This window comes from Scyliorhinus torazame, chromosome 21 (assembly GCF_047496885.1).
Source record: "Scyliorhinus torazame isolate Kashiwa2021f chromosome 21, sScyTor2.1, whole genome shotgun sequence".
NCBI classification, from domain to species: Eukaryota; Metazoa; Chordata; class Chondrichthyes; order Carcharhiniformes; family Scyliorhinidae; genus Scyliorhinus; species Scyliorhinus torazame.
This window is the reverse complement of record NC_092727.1, coordinates 8,390,336-8,410,574: the sequence shown is the minus strand read 5'-3', so window position 1 is coordinate 8,410,574 and position 20,239 is coordinate 8,390,336. Positions and strand designations below refer to the sequence as shown.

The window sequence follows — 20,239 nt, the reverse complement described above, 5'->3', positions numbered from 1 at the left end:
CATATTCTTCAACCCCTTCTCTCTCCAGAGATCAGACTAAATGCTCCTTGAACCCGTTAACATTGTCCATTCAGTGCTTTTTCTGGTAACTTATCTCGCAGAAGGTGCGAAAGTGGATGCAAAAATAACGTCTGACGTCACTTCATAGAATCCACAGTGCAGAAAGAGGTCATTTGGCCCATCGAGTTTGCACCGGCCCTTGGAAAGAGCACCCCACCTGATCCCCGTAACCCAGTAACCCCAACTAACCTTTTTGGACACTAAGGGCAATTTATCATGGCCAATCCACCTAACCTGCACATCTTTGGACTGTAGAAGGAAACAGGAGCACCCGGAGGAAACCCACGCAGACACGGGGAGAACGTGCAGACTGCTGATTGGCTGTTGTGGGGGAAATTTGTATACACCGTTGTGCTCACCCTAACTTGAAGGTGGAGGAGCGGTTGTCAAGTGACACTTAAACCCGAAACACTTCTTCAGTGTTTCTCTCCCTACCCCCTCCTCTAACCAAAAAAAAAATCCAACCGCTGTAAAGATCAAGAGGAAGGCTCGAGGGCACGTAGAAGTAAAAAGAAGTTGAACCATGACGTCACGGCCTGCAGGTAGGGGATTGGCTGGTGACTGGTAAGTAGTTTTTCTTTTATTTTCCCTCAGGTGTTACTGTGCGGGTCGCAGAGGTTGCCGAGTGAGTGCTTGCTGTGAAGGGGAGTGAATAACAGGTAAGCTCTTTCTTTCTTTTTCTCTTTTATCTAGAGGGGATGGCACGGAAGGTAATGCAATGCTCCTCCTGCAGAATGTTTGAGGTGAGGGACAGTGTCAGTGTCCCTGCTGATTTCATCTGTGGGAAATGCACCCATCTCCAGCTCCTCAGAAACCACATTAGGGAACTGGAGCTGGAGCTGGATGAACTTTGGATCATTCGGGAAGCAGAGGTGGTCATAGATAGAAGCTTCAGGGATGTAGTTACTCCGAAGAATAAAGATAGATGGGTGACGGTGAGAGGGGCTGGGAGGAAGCAGTCAGTACAGGGATCCCCTGTGGTCGTTCCCCTGAGGAACAGGTATGCCGCTTTGGATACTGTTGGGGGGAGGGGGGGGGGGGACTTACCAGGGGTAAGCCATGGGGTACAGGTCTCTGGGACAGAGTCTGTCCCTGTTGCTCAGAAGGGAAGGGGGAGAGGAGTAGAGCATTAGTCATTGGAGACTCCATAGTTAGGGGGATAGTTAAGAGATTCAGTGGGAACGAGAGAGACTCGCGGTTGGTGTGTTGCCTCCCAGGTGCCAGGGTGCGTGATGTCTCGGATCGTGTTTTCGGGACCCTTAAGGGGGAGGGGGGAGCAGCCCCAAGTCATGGTCCACATAGGTACCAACGACATAGGTAGGAAAAGGGATAGGGATGTAAGGCAGGAATTCAGGGAGCTAGGGTGGAAACTTAGATCTAGGACAAACAGAGTTATCATCTCTGGGTTGTTACCCGTGCCACGTGATAGCGAGACAAGGAATAGGGAGAGAGAGTATGTAGATAGGCCAACGAGAGGCGAGACCATATTGGATTTGGTGCTGGGTAATGAACCAGGACAGGTGTTAGATTTGGAGGTAGGTGAGCACTTTGGTGATAGTGACCACAATTCGATTACGTTTACTTTAGTGATGGAAAGGGATAGGTATATATCGCAGGGCAAGAGTTATATCTGGGGGAAAGGCAATTATGATGCGGTGAGGCAAGACTTAGGATGCATCGGATGGAGAGGAAAACTGCAGGGGATGGGCACAATGGAATTGTGGAGCTTGTTCAAGGAATAGCTACTGCGTGTCCTTGATAAGGTTGTACCTGTCAGGCAGGGAGGAAGTGGTCGAGCGAGGGAACCGTGGTTTACTAAAGCAGTCGAAACACTTGTCAAGAGGAAGAAGGAGGCTTATGTAAAGTTGAGACATGAAGGTTCAGTTAGGGCGCTCGAGAGTTACAAGTTAGCTAGGATGGACCTAAAGAGAGAGCTAAGAAGAGCCAGGAGGGGACATGAGTAGTCTTTGGCAGGTAGGATCAAGGATAACCCTAAAGCTTTCTATAGATATGTCAGGAATAAAAGAATGACTAGGGTAAGAGTAGGGCCAGTCAAGGACAGTAGTGGGAAGTTGTGCGTGGAGTCCGAGGAGATAGGAGAGGTGCTAAATGAATATTTTTCATCAATATTCACACAGGAAAAAGACAATGTTGTCGAGGAGAATACTGAGATTCAGGCTACTAGACTAGAAGGGGTTGAGGTTCATCATGAGGAGGTGTTAGCAATTCTGGAAAGTGTGAAAATAGATAAGTCCCCTGGGCCGGATGGGATTTATCCTAGGATTCTCTGTGAAGCTAGGGAGGAGATTGCTGAGCCTTGGCTTTGATCTTTAAGTCATCTTTGTCTGCAGGAAAAGTGCCAGAAGACTGGAGGATAGCAAATGTTGTCCCCTTGTTCAAGAAGGGGAGTAGAGACAACCCCGGTAACTATAGACCAGTGAGCCTTACTTCTGATACGGGCAAAGTCTTGGGAAGGTTTATAAGAGATAGTATGTATAATCATCTGGAAAGGAATAATTTGATTAGAGATAGTTAACACGGTTTTGTGAAGGGTAGGTCGTGCCTCACAAACCTTATTGAGTTCTTTGAGAAGGTGACCAAACAGGTGGATGAGGGTAAAGCAGTTGATGTGGTGTATATGGATTTCAGTAAAGGGTTTTATAAGGTTCCCCACGGTAGGCTATTGCAGAAAATATGGAGGCATGGGATTCAGGGTGATTTAGCAGTTTGGATCAGAAATTGGCTAGCTGGAAGAAGACAAAGGGTGGTGGTTGATGGGAAATGTTCAGACTGGAGTCCAGTTACTAGTGGTGTACCACAAGGATCTGTTTTGGGGCCACTGCTGTTTGCCATTTTTATAAATGACCTGGAGGAGGGCGTAGAAGGATGGGTGAGTAAATTTGCAGATGACACTAAAGTCGATGGAGTTGTGGACAGTGCGGAAGGATGTTACAAGTTACATAGGGACATAGATAAGCTGCAGCGCAGGGCTGAGAGGTGGCAAATGGAGTTTAATGCAGAAAAGTGTGAGGTGATTCATTTTGGAAGGAATAACAGGGAGACAAAGTACTGGGCTAATGGTAAGATTCTTGGTAGTGTGGATGAGCAGAGAGATCTCGGTGTCCATGTACATAGATCCCTGAAAGTTGCCACCCAGGTTGAGAGGGTTGTTAAGAAGGCGTACGGTGTGTTAGCTTTTATTGGTAGAGGGATTGAGTTTCGGAACCATGAGGTCATGTTGCAGCTGTACAAAACTCTGGTGCGGCCGCATTTGGAGTATTGCGTGCAATTCTGGTCGCCGCATTATAGGAAGGATGTGGAAGCATTGGAAAGGGTGCAGAGGAGATTTACCAGAATGTTGCCTGGTATGGAGGGAAGATCTTATGAGGGAAGGCTGAGGGACTTGAGGCTGTTTTCGTTAGAGAGAAGAAGGTTAAGAGGTGACTTAATTGAGGCATACAAGATGATCAGAGGATTGGATAGGGTGGACAGTGAGAGCCTTTTTCCTCGGATGGTGATGTCTAGCACGAGGGGACATAGCTTTAAATTGAGGGGAGATAGATATAGGACAGATGTCAGAGGTAGGTTCTTTACTCAGAGAGTAGTAAGGGCGTGGAATGCCCTGCCTGCAACAGTAGTTGACTCGCCAACACTAAGGGTATTCAAATGGTCATTGGATAGACATATGGACGATAAGGGAATAGTGTAGATGGGCTTTAGAGTGGTTTCACAGGTCGGCGCAATATCGAGGGCCGAAGGGCCTGTACTGCGCTGTAATGTTTTATGTTCTATGTTCTATGTTCCGCACAATGACCTACGCTGGGAATGGTATCTGGGACCCTGGTGCTATGAAGAAACTGTACTAACCACTGTGCTACCGTGCAGCCCACTTCCACGACCCGACTTTTTAATGTATAAATAAAAGAATGGTAAAATGAAACCGATATAGAACATTAGCAGTTGAGGACTTGGGTGGTGCAGTGTCAGCACGTCAGAATTGATGACATGAAAGTGTTGCTGTCGAGCTGTATGGCTTTTCTGGGTTTAGGCACTGTTTATCCAATTCCAACCACAGACCAACAGCACAATCGGCCCATAAATTGTCAGTCTCACTCAGGAAGATGTTAAGGATGGCTTCTGTAGGAAATAGAAAAATCCACACATCTGCAGTGCTTTTTTTTTAGACTGGATATCCATAAAATGCCCACACTGCAGAAGGAGGCCACTCGGCCCATCAAATCCGCAACGATATAACTTTTGATAACTTTTTATGCTTGCTCATCCATATTTATTTCATTCATTCATTCAGAGATGTGGATGTTGCTGGCAAGGCCACCATATATTGCCTATCCCTAAATTGCCCCTGAGAAGGTGATGGTGGGCCAACGTGGCAGCACGGTAGCACAGTGGTTAGCATAGTGGCTTCACAGCGCCAGGGTCCCAGGTTCGATTCTCCGCTGGGTCACTGTCTGCGCGGAGTCTGCACGTTCTCCCTGTGTCTGCATGGGTTTCCTCCAGGTGCTCCGGTTTCCTCCCACAGTCCAAAGACGTGCAGTTTAGGTGGATTGGCCATGATAAATTGCCCTTAGTGACCAAAAAGGTTAGGAGGGGTTATTGGGTTACAGGGATACGGTGGAAGTGGGTCGGTGCAGACTGGATGGGTCGAATGGCCTCCTTCTGCACAGTGTGTTCTATGTTCTAATACAACTGAAGAGGGCAGTTCAGAGCATTGTGATTGGGCTGGTGCCACGTGTAGGCCAAACTGGTAAAAAACAGCAGGTACCCTTCCCCACGGGGCGTTTCTCCTCCTCCTTCAGGTATCATTGGTGATCATGGATTTCCTTTGGCTTGGTCCATGGTTATGCTCGTCAGAGCGGTTTGCGTTACCTTCTGCAGTCTGACTGACCAAGACCACTCTTACCACCTGCTATATCAGAGGAATTCACAGGCCGACAATCAGCCGGTTTGGCCACATTATGAATGCATCTTCTGTGGCCATCAAGTGCTGGACTAGGACTTCAGCTTCTGGCCGAGAGTCAGGGACACTAATGACCTCTGCGTCACAAGACCTCCATCACAGGATATTAGTGAAGCAATTAGCGAACCCTGATTGCTGATTATGTGACATCACTTTATATTGTTGCTTTCCATTGTGCAACTGGAGCCACTGATGCTGAACCATTAATTTTGATTGGTGAGAAGTTATGATTTGGGAGGGAAGAAAGGTGTTTACAATTTCCCAGTTTGTGCTCAAACACACAAGCCAAGCACAGAAGCAGCAAGTTTCCCACCCAGTGGCAATCAATAACTGTGCCCAGGTCTCACGATGGGATTTAACTCCTTCATTTAATTCCCCTGCTTTTCTTCAGATAATCCTTTGAGATCATTGGCATCCACCTGAGAGGTCAGACGGACCCTCGGTTTAAAGTTTAATTTAGAAGACTGGGGCAGCACGGTGGCACAGTGGTTAGCACTGCCGCCTCAAGGCGCCGAGGTCCCAGGTTCGATCCCGGCTCTGGGTCACTGTCCGTGTGGAGTTTGCACATTCTCCCTGTGTTTACGTGGGTTTCGCCCCCACAACCCAAAGATGTGTAGGGATAGTTGGATTGGCCACGCTAGAATTGCCCCTTAATTGGAAAAAAAATAAATTGGGTACTCTAAATTTATATTATAAAATAATAATTTAGAAGACTGCACCTCAGATAGGGCAGCACTCCCTCAGTACTGCACTGCAGTGCCAGCTTGGCTTAGGTGCACAAGTCTTTGAAGTCGGACTTTTGGCCATGATCCTCTGACTAAGAGGTGAGAGTGCTATCCACAGAGGCCACAAGTAGAAATTTGGATCCCATCGTGCTTTTTTTAAGAGGCTGGGTTCTCCTCCACTTCCCATAATGGCTACAGTGTGTTAGTTGCATCATACAATCATTGGCAACTAACAAGACAAATTAATGCGAGGGATCCGACGAGGCTCCTTACCTCTCTTTTGACTTGCAGATAGGTATAATTCTCCACATTGACTCCATTAATTTCAATGAGTCTGTCATCTGACTGCACTCCGCTTCTCTCCGCAGGTCCTTCAGGTTGGATGCTCAATGTAAACGGAGCCTTGGCACCTAATTCATCCAAAAGCGAATACAAGTTCATAATCTTTAAGTCGTTTATTTTAACATTTGCCAATGGTATGAAGTGGACAATATTGAATTGTGTGCTCTTAGAATCATAAAATGGGTACAGTAGGGCAGGAGGTCATTCAGCCCATCCTGTACTTCTATAAGTGTTACTTAGCTAGTCCCAATAGGTAAGTCTTTCTAATACCTCCCTGTTAGCTCAGGCAGTGTCTCAACTGCCTCCTCTTTCACTACGACTTTGGCAGCATCTTCTTCCCTGCTTAAAGGCAGATGCGTAATACTCATTCAGTACCGACCCATGACCCCATGCCTAAATCCCATTTATAGTCCCGAATCAGCTCACTCCTCCATTTACCACATTGAAAAAAATGATTTATATGCTTTTAAATTATTTGTTTTACTCCTCATTATTTTTTCAAATGTTATTTCCATTGAAGTTAATGAGTGGAACATGGGCAACTCTTTTGATGAGCGTCCAGTTCCACGTTTCCCAACTTACACCCTCGTCTTAAATTTAAATTTAAATTAAACTTAAATTAATTCCCATACCAGCCTCCCCGAACAGGCGCCGGAGGTGGCGACTAGGAGCTTTTCACAGTAACTTCATTTGAAGCCTACTTGTGACAATAAGCGATTTTCTTTTTTTTTGCAAAATGGTCCCATTTGCTTTCTGGTGCCAGTTGATCAGAGGCGGACTGCCATTTTTCGGGGCCTCGCACCCTCCCTCTTTTGCCAAGTCACACCCCCACCCTCGGTTGGCGTGGAGGCCCGCCCCAAATGACATCAAGCCCTGCTCCAAATTACGTCAAATCTGCTCCCCAAAACGCCGATGCCCTCCTGATCCCACCCACCCGCAGCTCACTATTCCCCACAGGGGAACAAAGTGGGAAGATACACTGAAAAAACGTGTTTGTCAGTACACACTGTATATATGGTATTGTACAGAGGATGTTTACTCCAATTGTACCTTCACTGCTTCATTGTACCGCACCCACTTGGCACCTGGACCCAATCTCCCACCTGACCCGACTGCCTTCTCATCCACCCACTGATCCACTCGCCCAGCCATTCACTAACCTTCACACTATTCATTAAAAAAACCCTGAGACACTTATTTCGATAATTACATTTGCACTGGAGAATCTGCATGGGTTCATTTCAGCTTTGGCCGGGACCCCCCAAGTCCTGATTGAAAACGGGCATTATTGTCGGGGAGTAGAAAACCTGCTGGGCAGCGGAAATGAGTCCAGCCTTACAGCTGACTGGCAGATCTGAGATATAACTCTGCCTCCATAAATTCCACAGCCTCAAACCACTCGAGGCAAAGGGATTTTGCTCTCCTGTTAGTTCTAAATTTCATCTTTTTTTTCACCTGTGGCCTTTAGTTCCTGCTTCCTGAACTCGTGGAAGCAGCATGCTCAACTGTATCCCCTTCCCTTCTTACATTAAACCAACTGGGATAACTCAATCATATATTAATTCAAAATCTAGTGAATATCAATACAGTGAAGTTAAGCTAGTTAATGAGTATCATTTCCTTGAAGATGGCTTGTGTCCCTGAATCTGCTGAACAGAGAAGAATTAATTTTTCACTTTGTCAGCTGCCTATTCACAAGGGCATGCAGGAGAGTTTCCAGTCAAACAGCGGCAAACCAACCTCTCATCCGGAACAGAGCCAGAAAGTACAGGAGTGCCTTTTATTAGATGCTGCATACTGGATAACCTATGCAATTGCTGAGCGTGCAGAAGTGCCAAGTTGCACATGAAGCAACCAGCATGTGACAAGCATGATGAAGGTAATCTAAGCAATGGGTCAAAAACATGGACAGTCATTTGGACAACATTACTGCATGAGATGATTAATATTGATGGGGAGATTGAGCACATATAGAAACCCCAACAGGAGCTATGTATATAATATATATTATATATATACACACGAGATGTTTAGTAATTGCCCAAAATAATCTAACAGCAAAAAGGAGGGCTCTGCCAGGAGTTGAAAGGGCTGGTCTGAAGTCTACCCATATTGTAGCATGTTGTTTTCTCTTTATCCTGTCTTATTGTTCGTTTTTAGCCTTTGCCTGTTAAAGCAAAGAAGATGTCACTTTAAAACAATGCGAGGTTATTGGCCCAGTGCCGACCCTGCAACAATTTAATAATTTTAAACAATAAGTTTACATCGTCAGCAATGGTACAGTCGAGGAGCACGATTTCCAACTCAAGAATTGGTAGAATTGCAATTATATTGATCAAGACTGAGGGCGGAATTCTACAATCTCCCAGCCGCTGTCAATGGGAATTCCCGGTGAACCCACCCTCACGCTGCCAGGAAACTCGCAGGATTGGGGGGTGGGGGGGGGGGGGGGGGGGGGGGGGGGGTTTGTGGAGTGTACCCTGCCGCCGGGACCACAGAATCCCGCTGGTGTGAACGATTGGCGAATTCCGGCCTGAAACTAACTAAAATATAACAAACCATGGGTTAAAATGCACCTGGCCAATGGGGGAGAAAGAGTCTGTTCAGTAATGAAGAAGGTTCATATTGTAAATGCATAAGTAAGTTGAATTCTTGTTTTATGAAGTTGAATTTTAGTAATTACACGATTATGTAGTACAAAAGTACGTGGATAGAGAGGGAAATATGTAAAGAAAAACTGTTCGTATTATTTTCCTTCACCTCAATCTCGCAAAAGTTTAAATTCCTGAAGCACCCATTGTAAGGTGTGCCTGTAATTTATAACTTTTGATAGTAATTGAGTTCATTGGGCACTCAGCAAAGCACTGATGCATTTCAAAACTCAAGAACCTGCTTGAAAGATATGTTTCAATAACTATGTAACTTTTGTTTTGACTGGGCTTCATTTATAATCTGTGGTCAACTGCTCACTTTAAGAGTCAGTCTGCCATGATCTAAATGTAGCAACAGCTGAGGAGGACTCAGACCATTGATGCTCCTGCTCCCAGACCACAGCCACCTCTCCGTATGGGGCCTGGCCCATTGGCCAGGGTCCTGCTTTGCAGCACTGTGTGTGTCATTGTATGTCCTTCTCTGCAGTTGATGATCACTAATTGTCAGCTTCCAGTCACAGGGAGAAGTCTAAAACACAGTCAGCAGAGCTGGCCCTTCCTCCGTGCCAATATTTCCATGAAATCCTACCCAGGACTCAGCTATGGGCTGGGTGAGTAACTCCACTGATTGGTGCTGAGCCCGAGCGTGTGGAAGTCCCTGCATCTCTCTCAGCAAGAAAAAGGAACATGTCAGTGAGGTGCAAAGAGAAAAACCTGGGGGAAACGTACCTTCAGAAGAGCGCAACTCAAAGCCAAATCCGTTAGGGCCTTTTTCCACGAAACACAATCGTGGTTTGCCACACGAAGGCTGAATGTCGGACTGTATAAGCTCCGCAATATTCAGATTCTTCACTTTTGCGTCTTCATAGGTAGCCCCATCGACAACTAGAAAGGTGATCTTACTGCCACTCAGCCTTATTTTCTCTACAACCTACCAAGGAAAGAGAGGCAATGTATTATGAACACCATGTTCACACCATCTGCTTGGCTCCTTAAACCCCTGAGACCAAAAGGCAAAGGAGGCAAAGGCCATTCAGCTCCTCATTCAATACGATCACGGTCAAACTTGGACCACAGTTACACTTTCCCACACAACCCCACATCCCTGATTCCCTAATATCCAAAACTCCATTGACTGAGCAGCTAATGGACTCAATGACGGACACACAAATTAGCTATCTCGTAACATGAGACAATCCCACCTCGTCCCCTTCCTGCCCAACATTCCAAACAATCCCATCTCTATAGTCACTGAATGTAATCAATCAATTGGAATGATGTGGGATGTGCCTGATCACCAATTTAAACAGTGTGGCAAGAGAATGGTTCAAAACCATGCTCATTTCTCAGGCACAGGCAACATGACAAGGCTAAACCAATATACGGACAACCTTTGCTTTTTGGATGAGACGTAAAACACCTATTCTCCCTGTTGGATGACTCAGAGTGTTTCATGTTTCATATTCATGCCTCACCCAACATCAATAAAGAATAATTTTCTGGACATTATCACGTATGATGTGTTGGAGGTTGTTGATGCTCATATTAGCTGCGGTGTTTGCTGCATTACAACAGTGAGGAGATGTCAGAGGTCGGTTCTTTACACAGAGAGTGGTGGGTATGTGGAATGCACTGCCAGCAGAGGTGGTGGAGTCAGAGTCATTAGGGACATTTAAACGACTCTTGGACAGGCACATGGACAGCAGTAAATTGAAGGGGTGTAGCTTAGGTTGATCTTAGATTAGGATCAACATCGTGGGCTGAAGGGCCTGTACTGTGCTGTACTGTTCTATGTTCTAACACTTCTGGAAACTTCAGAAAAGCACTTTGTTGGCTCTAAAGCGCTGAGTCATTAAGATCTTATTTACTTGTCTGTCTATCAGTTGGCCCCTCTTTCTGCCTTTCTTGACTGCACTCTCAAAATACCTGTGAAAGTGAAACACATTGAGATGTTTCAATACAGCAAGCTATGAATGAATGAAATCAGATTAGATTCAAAGTGTCAAGGAATGCGTCCGATATGCAGCTGGTGCTTCAGGATATTATGGGCGCAATTCTCCCATCGGGAGTCTAAGTGCCGACGCCAGAGTGAAAACCGGAGTGTTTCACTCTGGTGTCGGAGCCCGCTCCCAGCCCCCTATTCTCCCACCCCCGGGGGACTAGGAGCGGCATCGCGTCATTTACGCGCGCCGGGGCTTGGCGCCGCGTAAAAGTGTGCCGCGTAAATGACGCGGCCGGCACCGCGTAAATGACGTCACCCGCGCATGCGCGGTTACCGTCCTCCCCGAGGCCGCCCCGCAGGAAGATGTCGGATCGATCTTGCGGGGCGGTGGATGAAAGGAGGTCCTCCTTCAGAGAGGCTGACCCACCGATCGGTGGGCACCGATCGCGGGCCAGACCCCATTGGAGGCCCCCCCGGTGCAGGAACACCCCTCCCCCCCAACAGGCTGCCCCCCCTCAGCATTCCCGCGCTGTTCCCGCCGGCAGTGACCAGGTGTGGACAGCGCCGGTGGGAACCCGTCGTATTGGGCAGGCCGCTCGGCCCATCCGGGCCGGAGAATCGCCGCTCGCCCGTTACAAATGGCGAGCAGTGATTCTCCCGGCGGCCAGCCGTGATTCTCGCCACGCCGGTTTGGGGGGGGGGGAGAATCGCGTGTGGGCTTCGGGGCGGCGTGGCGGGACACGTGCGGTGCCCCAGCGATTCTCCCACCCGACGTGGGGGGGGGGAGAATTCCGCCCTATATCACTGATATTGTATCCTGTATTTACCAGAATCTCATCGGTTGGTTTGAAACAATCATGTTAAACTTCCCAGATCAAGTACACACAGATTACAGCTCATTCTGAGCTATCTAGTAACATGAGACAATCCCACCTCGCCCCCATCCTGCCCCAACATTCCAGACAATCCCATCGCTACAGTCACTGAATGTAACAAACGCTGCCTAAGAACTTGAACACATTCAAACTTCTGCCGCTTGTATCCTAATCATTCCAAGTCCTCTCCACACGTCTATCCCCCTCTTATGTTCGCTGAGCTGCACTGACCAGACCACTCTGCCCAGCAATCTCTCAATTTTAAAATTCCCATCCTTGTTTTCTATTCTCTTCTTTCTCCTTCATGTCTCTGTAACCTCTTTCAAGGCCTTAATCTTCTGAGATCGTTATACCCTTGTCAACCCTGTCTTCAATGACTCCCCTATTGGTGGCTGTGCCCTCAGCTGTCTGGGTCTCTGTTTTTATTCATTCGTGGGATGTGAGCATCACTGGATAGACCAGCCTTTACTGCCAATCCCTAATTGCCCTTGAGAAAGTGATAGTGAGCTGTCTTCTTGAGCTGCTAAAGTCCTTGTGATGTAGGTACATCCACATTGCTGCTAGGGAGGGAGTTGCAGGACTTTGACCCAGGAACTGTGAAGAAACAGCAATATATTTCCAAGTCAGGATGATGTGTGGCTTGGAGGGGAACTTGCAGGTGTGTGGTGTCCCCCTGTATCTGCTGCACTTATCTTAGATGCTAGCAGTTGTGAGTTATGAAGGTGCTGTCCAGGGAGCCTTGGTGAGTACCTCCAGCACACCTGGCAGATGGTATACACTGCTGGCACTGTGCATCGGTGGTGGAGGGAGCGAATGTTTGTGGAAAGGTGCCAATCAAGTGGCCTGCTTTGTCTAGCACTGCTGTCTCATGGCGCCGAGGTCCCAGGTTCGATCCCGGCTCTGGGTCACTGAACGTGCGGAGTTTGTACGTTCTCCCCATGTTTGCGTGGGTTTCGCCCCCACAACCCAAAGATGTGCAGGGTAGGTGGATTGGCCACGCTAAATTGCCCCTTAATTGGAAAAAATTAACTGGGCACTTTAAATTTAGAAACAAAGGTGGGCTGCTTTGTCCTAGATGGTGTCAAGCTGCTTGAGTGTTGTTGGAGCTGCACTCATGCAGGGCAGCACGGTAGCACAGTGGATAGCACTGTGGCTTCACAGCGCCCGGGTCCCAGGTTCGATTCCGGCTTTGGTCACTGTCTGTGCGGAGTCTGCACATCCTCCCCGTGTGTGCGTGGGTTTCCTCCGGGTGCTCCGGTTTCCTCCCACAGTCCAAAGATGTGCAGGTGAGGTGGACTGGCCATGATAAATTGCCAGTGGATTGACCATGCTAAATTGCCCCTTAATTGGAAAAACTAAACAAATAATAATTTTATATTTAAAAAATGGTAACCCCACAAGATTGTGAGAGTGTTTCAGTGATGGTAATCCTATTGAATGTCAAGAGGCTGGGGAGAGCAGTCCTCTTCTTCACATAGTACTATGGGATCTTTAGCATCTACCTGAAGGGAAGACGGAGCCTTAGTTAAATATCTCACCCAAAAGACAGGACCTCCAACAACGCAGCACTCCCTCAGTTTTCTGTTGATATACCAGCTAGGATTATGTGCTGTCATGAGACTGTCACTTTAAGAAATGTTTGGCTGCTCATGTTACTGCAGTGATAAATATTTGTATTAGGCTATGTATATTGGATTGTTTGATTTTATTTTTGGAGAGTTATTATTTTTGATAGGGCAGTTGCCATTTAGTTTATATATTATTTATTTATTTGTTAAAAACGGCCACTGTTATTTATACTGTTTTACTGTTGTAAAAAGGAAAACCTTTGTATTGTTTTGTTTGGCCAAAAAATTTGAATAAAATATTTTTTTTAAAAAAAAATGTTACTGCAGTGATGTCAGAGTGTGGGTGGAGCTGAGCTCTGGTTCTGCTTTTTAGTTTCACTTTGAGAAAAGCTTGGGTGGGTCTCTGTCTTTTTGGGTTTCGTTTTTTAGTGTGTTGCAGCTGAAGTCAGACAAAGCAGCTGTACTGTTGAGCTCTCTGCCATGAAGGACTATCTCTTGATCATTTGGTGAATTCAGAAATTTTAATGTTTTCAGTATTGAATGTAAACTCTGATGTGCTTCTGTTTAAAGGTTGTTAAAAGGACAGCTTAAAGGATTACTTAGTGTTGTATTCTTTGGGGGTTATTGAAGTACCACTATGTAGAGTGGGCCGTGTGCTCCCCTTACCACAATCTATTAAAAGTTGTGGGTCAGGTGAACTCCATGATACACTTTGGGGTTCTCTAAACCCCGGCCCATAACAGTGCTCAACTCTCTGTGGCGGGGCTTGTACCCCGATCTTCAGCAGATCGGGGCTAAAAAACGTAATAAAACCAGTCTCACCTTGAAATGCTCGGTGTTGTCCACGTACTCTCCATTTACCTCCAATACCCTGTCAGCATCAACGAGCCCAGCATGCTGAGCACAGCTCCCAGGCTCCACTTGTCTGATGATGTGTCCTGGCTTTCCCTTCTCTGCTCTCAAGTAGAAGCCAAACACCTCTTTATCTTTCTTAGTCAAGACACAGACTCTGGGCTTGAGGGTGATTGGCAATTCTGAAACAACGAACATACAGCATTGATGTGCCTACTTCAGATTTTCACTGTGATTCAGAGCAGACAAATGATGGGAACAAAAGCAGTGATGGTAGAAAATCTGAAGTTGATCTAATTGAGATATATTAAATATATTCAAATACTGACGAATAGATGCTGAGAAACAATTTCCCCTGAGTGCAGAATCTAGAAATAGGGGTCATTATCTCGGGGTAAAGGGTCTACCATTTGGGCTGAGGTTAAGAGCAATGTCTTCACTCAAAGGATTTGGAATTCTCCATCCCAAAGCACTGTGGATACGCAAGTCTTTAAGTTGAATATAATAATCTTTATTATTAGTGTCACAAGTAGGCTTACATTAACATTGCAATGAAGTTACTGTGAAAAGCCCCTAGTTGCCATATTCCGGCGCCTGTTCGGGTACATTGAGGAATGTCCAATTCACCTAACAGCACGTCTTTGGACTGTGGGAGGAAACCGGAGCGCCCGGAGGAAACCCACGCAGACACGGGGGAGAATGTGCAGACTCCGCACAGACAGTGACCCAAGCCGGGAATCGAACCTGGGACCCTGCCGCTGTGAAGCAACAGTGCTAACTACTGTGCTGCCGTGCCGCCCATATACTGAGGCTGATAGACTTTTGGATACTAAGGGAATTAAGGGATATGAAGAAAGTGAGGAAAGGGGAGTGGAGGTAGAAGATCAGTCATTATCTTATTAAATGGTAAAGCAGGCTTAAAGAGCTAAATAGCTGGCACCAGTTGCTATTTCTTATAAAATGCATTGGAATGTAAATTGGTGCTTTGGGGATGACACTGCGATTCCCTCAAATCTCCAATGGAAACTGAAAACTAGGTGCCCTGGAATCCTTACACAGTTACGCTGCATTAATTAGGGTGGGATTCTCAGTTGCCCGACCCCGAAAACGCCGCCGGTCCCGATTCGGTCGCAAACGGGGATTCTCCACCCGATCGCCGAATACGATTTCGGGGTCGGGCAACTGAGAATCCCACCCTGCAGCGTAGTTGTGTAAGGATTCCAGGGCACCTAGTTTGCAGTCCTTTTAAAATTATTTGATTGGATGTGGACAAATGCTAAGGCCAGCATTTGTCGCTCAGCCCAATGGAACTGGATGACTTGCCCGGGCCATTTCAGAGGACCGTTAACAGTCAGTCACATTGCTATTGCAGGAAAGTCACATGTAGGCCAGATAGGGTGAGGATGGCAGATTCCTCTCCCTGAAGGACATTAGTAAATGAGATGGATTTTTACAATCAATGATAGTCTTCAGTAATGGTAACCATAAAACTAACTTTCAATTTCAGGTTTTATTGAATTCAAATTTCATGGATTTGAAACCAGATATCTAGAGCATGAGGCTGGTCCTCTTGATTACTAATCTAGTGTTATTACCACCCTGCCCCTCACCCCCTCCTAATGGCACAGAAACAGGCCATTCAGCCCGACTGGTGTATGCTGGTGTTGTTGTTCCAAACCAGCTTCTTCCCGCTCCGCTTAAGTGAATTCTGTCATCCGTGATGGTAATAAACTGGGATAGCACATAATATAGCTCTGATTCCCAGATCACCAAGGAAACATTTAACCAGGATGCTCCAAAATAGAAATTAGATTTTTTTTTTTGTTTGTTTCCAGATTCATTAATGTGGCCTCTGCGCTAGTGACAGAACTTTTCTCGTCAGCCAGGACAGTGTTCCATTGCTTTGGGGCTACATTCAGCTATAGTGATGGGAAAAGTTAATATTTAGCTCTTATCTGCCATTTACAGCACCTCATAAAATGCTTTCAATAAAATGCATTGAGCTTAATTTACCAAGGTCGTCACATATGACCAAAGCCGGATTGTCGATTCCTTCCTTTGGATTAAAAGTAAATTTCCTGAAAAACAAATCAGAAGATTTAAAAAAGACATTGGTTTTATTCTTTTGACAGTCTAGTGGCACAGGAAGAGGCCATTTGGCCAATCACTTCAGTGCCAGCTCTGAGGGAGGGTTATTCAGTTAGCCCCTACTCCCCTACTCTTTCATCATTGACATGCAACATTTTCCTTTACAATTATTCATCCAATTCCCTTTTGAAAGTTACACTGAATCTGTTCCACTGCCCTGTCAGTGCATTCAGATCATTAAAAACACACTGCATAAAAACAACGTTCTTCTCACTTCTCCTCTGGTTAGGAACATAGGAATTAGGGGCAGAAGTAGGCCATTCAGCCCTTCGAGCCTGCTTCGACATTCAATCAGATCACGGCTCATCTCTTCCTGGTCTCAAATCCACTTCCCTACCTGTTCCCCATATTCCTTTAACTGTTTTTTAAAATCAGAAATATATCTATCTCCTTCTTGAAACCATTTAATGACTCTTCCACCGCACTATGAGACAGCGAGTTGACAAATTCACCACCCTCTGCGAGAAGTAGTTCCTCCTCATCTCAGTTCTAAATCTACCACCTCTCAACCTCTATCTGTGACCTCGCGTTCAAGATTGCCCCACAAGGGGGAACATTTGGTTGACGTTTACTTCATCAATCCCTTTTAGTATTTTACACACCTCGATCAGATCTCCTCTCATCCTTCTAAACTCCAGCGAGTATAAACCCAAACTGTTTAATCTCTCCCCATATGTCATATGTGAACCCTGTCATCCCCGGAATCAGTCTGATGAACCTTCTCTGAACCGCCTCCAATGCCACCACATCCTTCCTCAAATAAGGAGACCAAAACTGGACACAATACTCCAGACGTGGTCTCACCAACACGCTACACAATTGCAACAACAATTCTCTACTTTTATAATCCAGGCCTTTTACAATAAATGCTAACATTCTATTTGCCTTTTTAATTACATGCTGTACCTGTATACTGACTTTCTGCGATTCATGAACAAATGCACTCGGATCTCTGCCCAGACACGTTTTGAATCTGCTTTCCATTTCAACAATAACTTGCCTTTCTATGTTTTGGGCCAAAATGGATAACCTCACACTTATCCACATTAAACTCCATCTGCCAAATTTTGGCCCAATCTCCTAGCCTATTGGATTGGTTTTGATTTGTTTATCGTCATGTGTACCGAGGTACAGTGAAAAGTATTTTTCTGCGAGCAGCTCAAACAGATCATTTAGTACATGAAAATAAAATTTAAAAAAAATAAAATACATAATAGGGCAACACAAGGTACACAATGGACACCGGCATCGGGTGAAGCATACAGGAGTGTAGTATTAATCAGCTCAGTCCATAAGAGGGTCACTTAGAAGTCTGGTAACAATGAGGAAGAAGCTGTTTTTGAACAGCTATCTATTTCCGTCTGTAAAATCTTTATCTCCTCCTCACTGCCTGCTTTCCTACCTATTTTAGTATCATCCGCAACGTTTGCTATGTTACACTCTGTCCCTGCTTGCAGGTCATTTATATGGATTGTAAACAGTTTTCGAGGGCTGACCACTGCGGTACCTCGCTGTTTACAGTTCGCCAGCCAGAGAAGGACACATTTATCCCAACCCTCTGCCTTCTGTCAGTCAGACAATCCTCAATCCAATCTAGTATTCTACCCCCAATCCCCTGCGATCTCACTTTCTGGATTAGCCGTTTGTGTGGCGCTTTGTCAAACACCTTCTAAAAGTCTAGATATATCACATCCACAGGTTCTCCATCATCCACCTTGCTAGGTATGTCCTCAAAGAACTCAAGCAAGTTTGTGAAGCACAACTTGCCCTTCATAAAACCACGCTAACAATGGTGGATTAAGCTTGGACTTTCCAAATGTTCAGTCATCATCTCCTTAATGATTGATTCTAGCAACTTCCCCGCCACAGAGATCAAGCTAACCGGTCTATAGTTTACTACTTTTTGCCTCTCTTCCTTTTTGAATAGGGGCGTCACATTAGCATGTGTCTAATCCACCGGGACCTTTCCAGAATCCAGGGAATTCTGAAAAATCAAAACCAATGCATCTACTATCTCTGCTGCCACCTCCCTTAATACCCTAGAGTGCAGGCCATCAGGTCTCAGAGACTTATCTGCCTTTAATCCCATCAGTTTATTCAATACTGTCTCCCTAGTGATGGTAATTGCACCACGTTCCTCTGCATTATCTGCTGCTCTTGGAAATTTTTTATTATCCTCTATTGCGAAGACAGAGGCAAAATATTGGTTCAGTGCCTCTGCCATCTGTGGTCCCCATTATTACATCAACAGTATCGTCCTCTAAAGGGCCAACATTTACTTTAGCTATTCTCTTCCTATTTATAGACTTATAAAAGCTTTTGACATCAGTCTTGTGCTAGTTTCCTTTCGTAGTTCATCTTAGCTCTTTTGATTGTATTTTCAGTAGCCTTTTGCTGAACCTTAAAGTTCTCGCAATCCTCCACCTTACCACTAACTTTTGCCAATTTCCTTAAACCTGTGTCCCGTGGTTCCTGACCCTCCTCCCAGTGGAAACAGTTTATCCTTAATTATTCCTCACTATTTTGGGCCTCCCTGACTCTATCAGAGATGAGTGAGATGGAGGAACAATAAGGGTTGAACCGCACCCAGATTCATGGACCCCAGGGACGAGCTCTGTGGGTTGCACATATGAACTGCTCCTGAATGCACGTTCCCAGTGGATGAGGCTCCACGCCAGAAATGAAGAACATGAGAAACCGGAGCAGGAATATTCGGCCCCTCAAGCTTATTCTGTCTTTCAGTAAAATCGGGGCACACTTTCCTGCCTGCCCCTTTGACCCCTTTGTCCATCAAAGGTCTGTCTACCCCAGCCTTGAATCTATTCATTGATTCACTCCACTGCTCTTTGGGGAAGAGAATTACAAACCCTGACGACCCTCTGAGAGAAGATATTCCTCCTCGTTTCCACCTTGAATGGGAGACACCTTATTTTGAAATTGTGCCCCCAGTTCTAGATTCCCCACCTGAAAAAGTTTCCTTTAGTGTTGTATGGAATTATCAGCTGATTGGAGGGGAGGGGGTTGGGCAGAAGGAGACTGAATAACTAAACACGAGTCTCGGAATGGGGTGGGACTGAGGGGCACTGAGTATCGTGGGACTGATGCGCTCTCAGTGGGAATGTTACAGCCTTCTGGACTCAACATTGAGTTCAACCATTTTAGCTCATAACCTCTGGCCCCCCCTTTTTTTGTGATTCTTCATTGGTTTCTTATTTTTTCTCTCAAAGAACAAAGAACTGTACAGCTCAGGAACAGGCCCTTCAGCCCTCCAAGACTGCGCCATACATGATGCTGTCTCAACTAAAACCACCTGCACTTCAGAGTCCATATTCCTCTATTCCCATCCTATTCATGTATTTGTCTCTCTCTTATTCCTTTCACTTTGCTTTCGGACGGCAGCTATTCAGGAGCCTGACATTCACATCTCCTCTAGGAACATATTTGGTTTCTTGTTCCATTACCACTCCCTTTGACTCTGCATGATGAAATTGTTTGTCATTTAATCTCTTCTGCCTCCACCCTCTCACAAACGTTCCCTTTTGTTCTTCGCACCCTCTCCCTTCATTCTCTCGGAACCTCTTACATTTCTAACTTTCTTTACTACGGCCATTACCACCCTCTAGAACTGGATAACAAGCAACTTTGCCCTTGTGCTCACTCCTCGCACACCCTTGCCAGGAGAAAGGACAACAACAAATAATCAACAACGCAATCACGAGGGAGTAAAGTCCAAGATTATTGAAGAATTGCAGGATAATAGCACCATATATGTTGCTCAAAAAGACCAAAGCCATGATAGGACCATCTCAAGGATGCCAATGAATGAAGCACTTCACTTCCAACATTCCATCACCCTGACCCTTAAGGAACCCATAACCTAGGCCCGAGCCAGGGGATGACTCGACACGATAAACCACCTCCATTACACATGACGAGCAGCGAGAACAGGTTAATATAAGATGAGTGGTCAGGAGAAGTGGGGGGCAGGATACACGGTGCTCTGTTGAATCTGATCCGGCATCCTCCAAATCAAGATTACTAAAGCATAGCAGCTAATTTTCAAACTCAATCAGGATCTCACTTCCTACTTCTTGCCAG

The 20,239-nt window shown here is 45.8% G+C and overlaps 1 protein-coding gene across 3 annotated transcripts in view; it reads right to left on the bottom strand.

Moving 5' to 3' along the window:
* Positions 1 to 20,239, bottom strand: part of LOC140398138 (Na(+)/H(+) exchange regulatory cofactor NHE-RF3-like) — a 52,481-nt gene that overhangs the window by 11,579 nt on the left and 20,663 nt on the right. For all 3 annotated transcript variants that reach the window (XM_072486445.1, XM_072486444.1, XM_072486443.1), the window contains exons 3-6: positions 16,007 to 16,071; positions 13,964 to 14,175; positions 9,486 to 9,687; positions 6,037 to 6,173 (exon numbers count right to left, since the gene is read on the bottom strand). In XM_072486445.1, coding sequence (XP_072342546.1) covers positions 6,037 to 6,173; positions 9,486 to 9,687; positions 13,964 to 14,175; positions 16,007 to 16,071 — 616 coding nt within the window. The remainder of the gene's footprint in view (positions 1 to 6,036; positions 6,174 to 9,485; positions 9,688 to 13,963; positions 14,176 to 16,006; positions 16,072 to 20,239) is intronic.